General features: G+C 39.7%; 1 protein-coding gene across 1 annotated transcript in view; it reads left to right on the forward strand.

Annotated features, from left to right (window-relative positions):
- The first annotated feature begins 2464 nt into the window (after positions 1-2464).
- The window catches only part of TRPM6 (transient receptor potential cation channel subfamily M member 6), a 165313-nt gene continuing 155470 nt past the window's right edge, over positions 2465-12307 (forward strand). Inside the window, exon 1 of the mRNA XM_044265882.1 lies at positions 2465-2705. Within this exon, the coding sequence (XP_044121817.1) occupies positions 2697-2705 (9 nt within the window). The 5' untranslated portion in view covers positions 2465-2696. The remainder of the gene's footprint in view (positions 2706-12307) is intronic.

The following is a 12307-nucleotide window of genomic DNA, read 5'->3' on the forward strand; positions in this document are numbered from 1 at the left end:
TAACCTTATAATATTTATAATAAAAAACAAAGGTAATGATATTGGGTATTCCTCAAAATAGTTAATATTTTGTTTTACCATAATACAGAGATAATATAATCCTTTCCTGATAATCTCACTCCACCTCTAGAGTCTACTTGATGAGCCCCCACCCTGGAGACTGTATTTATTTCCTCCCTCCCTCCATGCCCCCCCCCTTTTTTGAGACTATATCTTTTTTTTTTTTTTTAAGATTTTATTTATTTATTTGACAGAGAGAAATCACAAGTAGATGGAGAGGCAGGCAGAGAGAGAGAGAGAGGGAAGCAGGCTCCCCGCTGAGCAGAGAGCCCGATGCGGGACTCCATCACAGGACCCTGAGATCATGACCTGAGCCGAAGGCAGCGGCTTAACCCACTGAGCCACCCAGGCGCCCGAGACTACATCTTTTTAATAATTCTTCATGGTGGTGGTTCTTGCCCTTTTATGTGTGTGTCATTGACACATTAAGTTAAGCATCTGATGACCCCTAATTCCCTTTTTCCCAGGAAAAAATACATGTAATCATAAATTTTACATACAATTTTGGGTTCAGAGGACCTTTGGTTCCCTTAAAATTTATATTAAGAATCTCGGTTCTGGAAGATTTGGAATTTTTTTTTCATAGGGACAACAGAATAATAACAGCAAATGAGTATTTGGTGCTTACTATGTGCCAGACACTGTTAAAACAATAAACAAGGAAGATGCCTTAAACCTTGCGCATGCCTGTGTGTGTGTGTGTGTGCACATGCACATAGCATTTTTCTCCAAATTCCAGCTGATTGTTGTGGCCCAACAAAAGGAAATGAAGGGTAGCAGTAAAGACTTTAAAGTGCTCATCATTTTAGGCACACTAAGAGTATGTGAGATTTGCTTAGGGTACTTGCTAAATTTCAGAGACAGAAATATATGGGTGCAGAGGGAGAAACTCACTGAATTTATCTGGAATGGTTGGACAGCATTGAAACAGTTCGCGCGTGCTATCTTGGGTGGAGGGAGGGAGGCTGTAGGAGGGCGGCCTGGTGATGCAACTGAGTTCCTAAAATGAGCTTGCAATTCGTGGAAAATACCTCAGGAAGGGTGATAAGAACTCTGAGTCATCAGTTTACTTCCAAGTCAGCAGTCTAAGGGCTATGAAGAAAATGAAGTTTATAGCATAATAAACACAACCCACAGCTAGCTCTGAAGTTCCCTATTCAGCACTATGTTTAAGACCCAGTTTTCCCTTTCCTCAGACACTCCACAGGAAATGCATCATCTACTTCGCCCTGTTGGTGGAGTGGAATTCCACCTAAAAGAAACCATGTGTTTGCAGATACTGTATCAGTCTCCCGAGCACAAGGTAGCTGCACCGTTTATCTAAATAAACCTCGGCCATTTCTTTCTCAAATCTGGGTAAGATTTCTTTCCCCCACCCCTGCTTCTTCTAGAAGCATTTATGAAGGACTGATCCCATAGTAGTGGCTCTTTGAGGCAACCATCTAAAGAAAAAGACCATTCCGTTGATGACATGTGTACGTGTTCACTAGTTCTTCCTCATCTTTCTGTGCCCCTGGTTTCCAGAAAGGCAAGAAATGGCAGTTCAAAAAGGCACTGAAGTTTTTTGTTTGTCTTTTGTTGTTGTTGTTGTTTTAAGATTTTATTTATTTGACAGACAGAGATCACAAGTAGGCAGAGAGGCAGGCAGAGAGAGAGGGAAGCAGGCTCCCTGCTGAGCAGAGAGCCCAATGCGGGGCTCGATCCCAGGACCTGAGATCAGGACCCGAGCCGAAGGCAGAGGCTTAACCCACTGAGCCCAGGCACCCCAGCGCTGAAGTTTTTAGACTCAAGCATAGTGGGGAAGAAAACAAGGCTAAGGGAACCCAGAGACCCTGCTAACGTTTCTGATAAAATTTAGGAATTTTAAGGGCGCCTGGTTGGCTCAGTGGGTTGGGCTGCTGCCTTCCGCTCGGGTCATGATCTCGGGGTCCTGGGATCCAGTCCCACATCCGGCTCTCTGCTCAGCAGGGAGCCTGCTTCCCTCTATCTCCCTCTCTGCCTGCCTCTCTGTCTGCTTGTGATCTCTCTCTGTCAAATAAATAAATAAAATCTTTAAAAAAAAATTAAAAAAAAATTTAGGAATTTTAAGAAAAAGGATCTAAATGACAGCCCATTTTTCAAGGAGGGGCACCGCAATGAAAAGTAAAAACAAGCCTTTTTACACTTCAGTGAAAATAACCACTAACAAAGTTGGCAGAGGTTCTAAATCCATTTTTATTTTATATAACTTAATGCCAAAGTCGAACTCAGCGCGCTGATCAGCTGCTCAGGGAAGCACACTCAAGTGCAGATGCTTAGTGTTGATGAGGTTCCCTCGGCCTGGGGAGCTCCAGCAGAGTGATGACGACAGGATTGTTAATCATTGCCCCGGCCAGGCAATCTTAGTCACAAGTTCCTGCTGAAAGTGAAATCACCCCCTCTGGTTTAAAAACGGCTAAAAACATTTTACTCCATTCACATTGCCATTTCTCCCTTTCAGGTTAAGTACATGGAAATTTGTTCAGCAATTCTTTTTACAGCACCATTTCCATTAGTTGCTCCCACAAGCTGGAGATTATCTGATTGCGCGGTGGATGGAAACTTCAGGATAAAATTCAATGGCCGAAGGCTGAGTGAAGTTTACCCTGGCTGTGGTTATGAAGAGGGTAAGTGAATGAACCTCTTTGTTGCTCTTGTGTTTATTTTCTCTTACACGAGATTTTACACGCCATAAAATGCAAAAGGCATACTCTTGCAATTACAGTTAACCATTGAGATTTGCTTGTTGACTATTTTTAAGTGATCACAGGCCAAAACCAAGAAATTAAAACACACAATTAAGCATGCATGCCAAACAAAATTGCTTCAGTTTCCTCTTGACAAAAATATTTTTATTAATTAAACAGCCTGTTTAGTTAATTGAACTGTTAGCAAAATGTCTTTCTGCATTGATGGAAGGTTGAACTGTTCAGTAAACAGATTTCTTCAAGGCCTAGAACAGTCCTGGGCGCATAGAAGATTTTGTGAAATAGCTAATGATTATTTCTCTCTCTCTCTCTCTCTTTTTTTTTTTTAACTCTGCACTACATTAATGGGTTGTAGAAGGTATTTTCCATCCATTTGCATAAAATCTTATGGACTTGATACATCAGTGATGAATGAAAAAGGAAGTAGAAAATAAGGCTTGTACTTAAAAATAATTTCACATCTTTTGCACTATGATTAAAACTATGATTCTGTTTTTGAGAACACTTCTGACTGTTCAAAAATTACTGCAATTACACATGTTTTACAACGTTGCCTGTCATTGTGAAAACCTGGAAACAACCAGATACATGTTCACAAACAGGATGGTGACTAAATACACTGGAATACTATGTGACCATAAAAAAGAATGGAGAATGGAGAATCTGTATTTATTAACATGAAACCAGCCCAGATTATATTGCTAAGTTAAAAAAAAGTAAGTTTCTAAAAAATAAGGCATTAGTAAGTATAGCATATTTCCTCCTCCCCCTTCTTCTTTTTCTTCTTGTTTTTTGTAAAAACAAGTATCACTATCTATGTATACAAGTCTGTAGTGATATTCACCAAACCATTTACAGTGGCTACTTTTGGGGCGCTGAATACAAAAGTTTTCCATCTATTCTTAGTCATTTAGAATGCAAGTAGTAGGGATATTGTTGTATTTAGTGCTAAAACCTCAGTGTATAAAAATAATTGTTTCTGGTACATATAGGCATGCAATAAATAGTGTCGACTGAACGAATGCATTAATGAAGAGATTTCTATAATATTTCAGTTGTTGAGACCTGACATGGGTAATTTGTAAGGAAATAAATTCACAAAATACCTTAATTTTTAAGTATAAAAAGTGATTTAGAACAACTTCCAAAGCCTCTAATACTTCTTTCCCACTTTTTGCAATACTTACCCTCATTTTCCTAGTTAATTTTGCAAAGGAAAAGAGAATGTTGTAGTGCCTATGCTCACCTGAGAGCTTCTGCTGAGACTTACTTTGGGTTTGATGTCTGCCCTCAGAAATCTGTGCATCTCACATCCCAGATTGCTCTTTATCTTCTTATGCACATGCCATCCTTCCAATTTGATTATAAACCCTGAAGATACAGACCCTGTCTGATGATCTTTTCTGTCCTCAATACTTAGCACAAGGCCACCCTAATAGTAGGGGAATAGTTATATTTTCGGGTATTCTTTCCAGAAACATCTGTGAGGTTCTTAGCAGTGGAGAACTATTGGAATCCCTCCTCATAAGCCAAGCATTACATACAATAGGGCCCTGGTGTGTGTTTGTTGAATGAATCACTGGGGCTTGATCCTGGCACGTAATCTCTGCATACACAGGTGATTAGATTTGGTTTTGAGGGGGTGGGAGGAGGCTGTATCAGTTTGGAATTGTTTCCATTGCCATTAACAGAACACCTGACTAAACTGGCAGAAGCAGAAGAAAAAGGGAATTTATGGGTGCCCACGGCAGTTTGTTAGTGCAGCTGGCTTTAGAGATGGCTACCCACTGTGCCTCAAAATGACATCTCCGCCTCTCTCTTTCTCTGTTCTCAGGCAGACTTTCTCTTTGAGCTTGTGAAATAGCTGCTCCAATCTCTTCAAACCATATTCTTTTGATTGCAATCCAGCGGAAAATGTGTCTTTTGTTTCAGCAGTCCTCCCTGGAAAATGAAATCAGGGCACTCAGTAAACCAACACTGAGTGTACCCAGGAGACTTCCCGTGCACTGGTTTCATGAGATTCGAGGGCGAGGGGGAAAGCCTCAAGCAGGCCAGGCGGACTGAGGGGACAGCTGGAGCCCCGAGGAGAAGTCAAGGCTGTTGCCGTTGGAAAGGGGAATGGATGCCTGATAGTTGAATGGCAAAGGTCAAATGCAAAGGAAGATGACTATATATCATTCTTTTCTTTTCCATTCTCCCTAAACATATACAAATAGGAGTAAGTAACAGATACAAGAACCGATCAGCTCTAGCTCTGTAAAGATGCGCTTATCGGCAGTAATGGTTACAAAGGTGGCAGATGGAAAGATGGAGGGAGGGGCTATCTGAATTGAGTAAAGCCAGAATCGCAGTGTAGAGCGACGACTCTCAAATTTGTTCCCTACCGAAATTATCTGGGGATCATTCTGATGCACATACCACTCTATAACCCTTATCAGAATATCTAGTGTCAGGACCCAAGCTTCAGTACTTTCAAGCTCTCGAGTAAATTGTACTGTAGCCAAGTTTGAGAACCAGTGGCCAAGAGAGATGGTTTTAGAGGTACCAGCAAGTGTGCTTTGAATGTAGTAGATCCTCAATAAATAATCCAATAATGGGATTTACAGGCAGAAAAGAACACGACTGAGCACAGCAGGGGCTATTTGTGAACTGGTTACGGTGTGTAGACATCACATTTTTTTCTCAACATTTATTTCTCCCCTCATAGTCAGGATTAAAAAATATATGCCTCTATTCACATTGAGGAACTAGAGGTTCAAACAGATAAACTTGTCAAAAGGCTAACCAATGAGTAAAATAGGTCCATTGGGCCCCAAATTGCATATTCTCTCGCAACGCTCCACAGACATGGGTTTAAAGGTGAAGTCAGATATTGGATGTAGCAACTAAATTTATCTGACTGAAGAATGGAGTATGTGAAGGCAGTCCTGGAAAATTGAGAAAGGTGACATTATCTGCAGCATGGATTGGCAACGTAGGGCCCATGGGCCAAATCCAGTCCACAGCTGCCTTCATAAACCAGATCTTATGGGGACACAGCCATGCACTGCTTACATATTGTCTACAGCTGCTTTTGTGCTATGTAGCAGAACTGAGAGTCATAACAGATACCGTATGGCTTGCAGAGCCCAAGGTATTTACTGCCTAGCACTCTGTAGAAGAAGTGTGCTGACCTGTAGCCTAGAGTTCACATTTTTGTGTGACCAGCAGTTCTGGGAAGGGGTGAGATTGCCATTATCCATTCAGGACTGATAATAACTCTTAGTCTTGTATGAGTAGGATTCTCCAAGCACCCACTCATTCATTCAATCAGTTAACATTACCTTTCTTGAGCATTTACAAAGTGTCAAGCACTCCGAACTCATGGTCTATGAGGCAGATAAAACAGCTGAAATACAGTGCAATAATTTCTACAATGAAAAATAGGATACTGAGGTATGATGACTTTTCTCTCTGTGTCTAGGCTACATGAGGGCAGGCTTTGGTTCTGTTTTACTTATCATTGTGCGCTCAGCTTCTAGCAGAGTGCCCAGCACGCAGCAGTAGGGGATCTGTAAGCATTTGATGAATGAACTAATGAATGAATCAGTTAATATGATCGAGGTAACCATAGGATGCTAGGAGAACATACATAACCCCAACTCTGAGAGGATGAGGTCAGGTTATGAAGTTGAAGTAGAAAAAGTAAGGGGGGGTTGGAGAGCAGCAAAGAGAGCAAAGTGGTAGGAGATCAATGGCCTCTCCTTGGACGTCCAACGCAACGTCTACTACTCTGGGACTGGATGGAAAGAGAACTGGGAGCCTGAGCAGTATTTGGTGGGAGATTTGATGTGACAAGTGAAATAGACAACTCTGTCCGGTTTTGACTCAAATACCTCCAGAGCTTCCTGCTGTCTACAGGATAAGATCAAGTCCTCCAAAACTTGTTTGCTGCTAATTTAGTTTTATTGTCCTTACTTTCTTATGTCATTTCCCATTGTCTAGTTTGATGCTTTCTGATTGCGTTTCATTTGGTCTTAACTGTGCTTTGTAGAAAGATATGCTTCCCCCTTAGGATGTCTCTTCCTCTCTCTCTAATCTATACTGCTCATCCTAGAAGGCCCAACACAACTATGGCGCTTCAGGCAGATTTTCTTCCCACCCACCCTGAGCCTCGCTGACACCTCGCTCGTGCATCTGTGGGTTCCATCACACATCGACAACCACCACTCATTCTCAGATTTAGTCATCAGGACTGCCTTGGGCTGCTTCGTGCCATTTCATGGGCTAACGCTTTGCAGGAAGGTTCATTAGAATGTGGGTTCCTGGAAAGAGGGAGCAGGAGAGGTTTCCCTCATACTCTCTTAGTACCCAGAACAATATGTACATAATATTTGAGTAGACACATACTTATTGAAAAAATACACAAATGAGTCAGACGATAAAAAGTCATGAGGTTGGAAATACTGCCAAAAAAGGGAACTCGGAGAATGGGAAATAATTAGAGGAGATGCTAATAAGATAGGTATTTGTAATTAGAGTATTCGCAAAAAGTTTACGTTTGGAGGGCAAATATTTAAGTTTATTTAAAAAAATTTTTGGTAGAAATTCAAATGTGGAGAAATGAGTTAATCGACTTTTCAGTTTAGGGCAATTAATCATCATTGATCTGTGTAAGGTACTCACCTTCTTTTTTATGTATTCATTTATTTACATACGTATATGTTTTCCTTAGTGTCCTCTTTACCTATTGCCATTTCTCTTCACTACCACAGGAATGGCTCTAATGTGATTGATGTGTATCTTCTTTTTGTGTCTGTTTATGAAAACTTCCTTTTATTTGTTTTTTAGCATGTATTTAAAACACTTATATATGGGGTGATATGTTATGAATCTCAATCTGCTTCTTACCTTTTTAATGAAGCATTAGGTGTTGAAGATCTATACATATTCCTGTAGTTAGACCTATCGTTTCTGTTGCTACATCATACTTCATGAAGTGAATTTTACACCTCCATGATGGAAACCAGTCCTGCCTCCAACCTCTGTTACTACACATTATGAGGAACATCTTTGTATTGTTCCCTCCTAGACCTCGTGTGAGAATTTATTTGGAAAAATTCTCCAGGAATGGCACTGCTGGATCACAGGGTAAATGTCTGTTTAATTTGACTAAGGAGGACCAGATTCCCCTGCAGAGTGGTGGTGTTAGTTTATGCCCATGTCCCCTCCCTGCCCCATAACAGAGTTTCTATAAACTATAACCCTACTAATACTTAGTGTTACCAGCTTTCTAATTTTTGTTATTTTAACAGTTAAAAATTAATATTTCATTGTTGTTTTAATTAGTGTTACTGTGTTTATGAAAGAGTTTCAAAATCTTGCTTGACTCAGTTTCTTTGAGTTTTTTTCCCATAAATTACTTGTTTGTAAATATTTCTCCATTTTTTTCCCCAAGGGAATTCTTATCTTTGTTGTTAATTAATAATTAAGTGCTTATTAAGTCATTTTTTCAACCAAGAATATTAACTTAAACTGTATCATTGAATCACTTTGCTGAATACCTCTTACTTAACTTAATAACTTTATTATTATTAAACATTATTTCTGATTTTGAGGAGATAGCAGTAGCTGTATAGTTGTTAGATCTTCCTAAATCCCCACATATAAAATACATGGTAAAAATTAAAACTCATGAACAACATTTGCTACAAAACTAAGTAGACTTCAGTCTCTCTTTTGGCATGTAAGGAGATAAGATTTGATATGTAAGGCATACTCCTGATTAGAATATCAGGCATACTCCTGATGCCACAATAAGAAAATAGCTGAACAAATTGAAAGTTAACAGCTGCTCTTTGAAGAAATGTCACTATTTCTGAAACTGAAATGCAAAGAGAAAAAAGGAATGAAAAAGAAACAGATATCTGGTTCTCTGAGACAAGTGCAAAATGTTTAACATATGTGTAATGGGAGAAGTGGGAAGGGTACACAGAAATATTTGAAGCAGTAATGACTGGGAATTTCCCAAAATTCTTAACAAACACCAAACCACAGTTCCATCCAGGAACTCAGAGAACACCAAGCAAGATAAATACCAAATTAAGTGACAAGTAAGCACAAGGAAACCCCAAATACAACTGACTGGAGAGAATTGCCAATAACCAGACTGTATATTATCATTATTTATGTGGGAGATAGCAAAGGGAGGCAATGGGGTGGCAGGTAGAATAAGAACAGGAGAAACTCAGAGGAGCCAACAAATAATCACTGAAAAGTATGGTATGTTAATCAGACCAGAAGATAAAACCAGGAGGGGTTTGCCTACACTAGGGAGAGGCGGCGAGTGTCCTTGTTGTAAAACGCAAAGAGACTTTTGAACTCTCAAAATGGACCCTCTATAGTTTCTTTCCAGAAAGGTCCAAATAGGAGAAAAACTACTTGCAATGAAACCAAAATTGAGCAAGAGGAGAAACCAGAGAAAGAAGAAAGAGAAGATCCCAATAAACATTGGAAGTTGGGGGTGGAGTCAAGAAATCTCAGAGTTAGCATATTTTTGTACACTATATGGAAACCATAAGAGAGGGAGCTCTGTGAAGACTTAAAAACTGTCCTAACTTTTCCTCCTTCTAAAATATCAGGAAAATTCATTTTACATAAAATGAGCAATAGCAAAGTATTCAGTTAAAATCTCACACAAAATTGCTGTAAGAAATAAAGAGAATGAGAGTCATGATAACATCCTTAGACAACGAAAGCATCTCAGAAAATATGATTAAAAAATAGATAAAAACTGTAATGATTTAAAAACACACTAACAGGCAATAAGGAAATAATATAAGCCATGAGAGAGGAATATAAGTCAGAAATAGAAAAATTCAGAAATGAGGCAACAGGACTTAAGAAAGAATAAATCAACAAAATTTTTAATGACTAGAAGATATAAGAGAGTACATAAACACAGCAAATAATGTCTTTATAAAAATAGAAGAATTGGAGGAAAAAATAGAAAAAGGAGGAAAAAAGGAAGGAGGGAAAACAGAATTTGAGGGGGAAAAAGAACAAATATTGAAGATAGAGATGATTTGACACATGGTTCATAGGAGTTGCTGAAAAAGAAACCCTAAGTAGGAGAACAGAACAAATATTAAAAAGTATAATTAAAAAAAGGTATAATTTTAAAGATTTCCTGAAACTAAAAAAAAAAAACATTGAAATCTGTACTGAAAGAACACAGTGTGTATCTGAGGGCATTGATATAGAATAATGATGACCGAGTCTTATTCTGGTAAAACTGATGAACTTAAAAGGAAAAAAAAAAAACCACATAGTAATCTTTGGTCATCAAGGAAAAAAAATCATGTGAGGTATAAGAGAAAGAAAATAATATTATTTTCAGACAGTTTGAGAGCAATAATCTATGCCAGAAGATAAGACAATAACATATTTCTGATACTCATGAAAGCACCTATGAGCTGAGGATTTTATACCCAACAAAACTGGCCTTCAAGTATGAAGTGCATAAGCTGTTAGCAACATGCCAAGGACTCAGCTTTTTCATGAGCTTTTCCTGAGTAATCTACTAAAGAAAAGCTTAACCAAAATGCTGTGAGAGACATCATCATGAGTACTGGTGGTGGCATTAATTATACTGTGTGATTACTTGTAGAATTAATAAAGTAATGAAAAATTAATGGATATTTTATTTTATCGACTCTGTCCTTGAGAAGCAAGATTCTTTGTGTAGTTGAACAGTTTACAGATTTAATATAAAGGAAATTAAATTAAGGGGCGCCTGGGTGGCTCAGTGGGTTAAGCCTCTGCCTTCGGCTTAGGTCATGATCTCAGGGTCCTGGGATTGAGCCCCGCATCGGGCTCTCTGCTCAGCGGTGAGCCTGCTTCCCTCTCTCTCTCTATCTCTCGCTTTCTCTGCCTCTCTGCCTACTTGTGATCTTTGTCAAGTAAATAAATAAAATCTTTTTTAAAAAAAAGGAAATTAAATTAAAAAATGTTTAATCTGAAGTTCAGTTGTAAGTATGAACTAACAAGATATTTTATTTCTCTACTGAGAAATTCCAGAAATAATGACCAACCAAGCTCCACAGTGGCATCTAGACTATGGTCTTCCTCAAGTGAACCAAGACTTCTTAGAGAAATAGTAAATTCTAGTTTTGGAGCTATTAAAATTAAAGACTATTAGAATTATCTCAAATAACTCAAGAGACAATGAGAAGAGGCCCTCACTGACCAGAAATGGGACAGATTGAGTAGACTGAGTTTCAATAATGGTAAGAATGGCCGTGGATTGCAAATTGGTTATCTGGTGCTGCGTAACAACTGTTCTGAACCCTTGCTTAAAGCCGGATGCATCATATCACACAGTTTCTCAAAGTCCGGAGTCCCAGAGCAGCTTAACTCCCTTACCTCTGTCCTAGAGTCTCTAATGAGATTGCGGTGAGGCCGTTCACTGTACATTCATTTGCGTTTGGGCGTGGAAGTGCACAGCAGAAGATCACTCTTGTGGCTCTTGGAAGGATGCTCCTCCTCCTCACTGGTGCGGCCTCTCCGCAGGGCTGCGTACAATATGACTTGCCTCTGAGTGCAGAGAAACAGCGAGAGCAATGCAGTGAGTGAGCACCAAGAATGGAAGCTGCCAACGTTTACAGCCTGATCTCAGAAGTGACACACCATCACTTCTGCTGTAGTGTATTGGCTACACAGACCAAACCCCCTTTTTTGGGTAGGGGACTGTGCAAGATGTGAAGGCCAGAAGGCAAGGAGCATGAGGGGCCCTCTTGGACTCTGGCTTCTACAGTAGGAAACCCATCAGATACGTTTAAATCCATGAGTTCACAATAATGTTCAAAAACCAAAAGCCTAGTTGGTCTCTTGAGGATGACAGCCAGCCATATGTTATCTTGAGAACTGGGGAAATGAAAGAATCAAGCTTTCCTATACGAACTATAACTAGAGTGTTGAGCAAGCAGAGTAGATGAGTGAGGGATTCTTTTATAAAATTATTTCAGCTGGGGGTGCCTGAGTGGCTCAGTGGGTTAAACCTCTGCCTTCAGCTCAGGTCATGATCTCAGGGTCCTGGGATCGAGCCCCATATTGGCTCTCTGCTCAGCCGGGAGCCTGCTTCCCCCTCTCTCTCTGCCTGATGCTCTGTTCACTTGTGATCTCTTTGTGTCAAATAAATTTTTAAAAAATCTTTAAAAAAATTATTTCAGGTAAAGAGATGAAATGATAGGGTTGACATATTTTACCTATTATTACAACCGCCCAGTAAATGAATGAATGTGGGCAGTGAATGTGAAATGCTGCTGACAATGAAGAACAAAGAAAACCAGATGCATATGCCATCGATGAAAGACCACGTGACCACCCCGAACTTGCGGAAGGGACTGAAGCTAAGTCCCATCAGGCCTGTGGATTCATTCATCAATTTGCGATGGAAGCAAGAGGAGGAACACATTGAACTATACAGCGAGTGTGTCATCAGCGCACTCCAGACAAGGAAATCTCTATAGGCCAAGCAGCCT

The sequence above is a fragment of the Neovison vison genome, chromosome 9, assembly GCF_020171115.1.
Source record: "Neovison vison isolate M4711 chromosome 9, ASM_NN_V1, whole genome shotgun sequence".
Lineage (NCBI taxonomy): Eukaryota > Metazoa > Chordata > Mammalia > Carnivora > Mustelidae > Neogale > Neogale vison.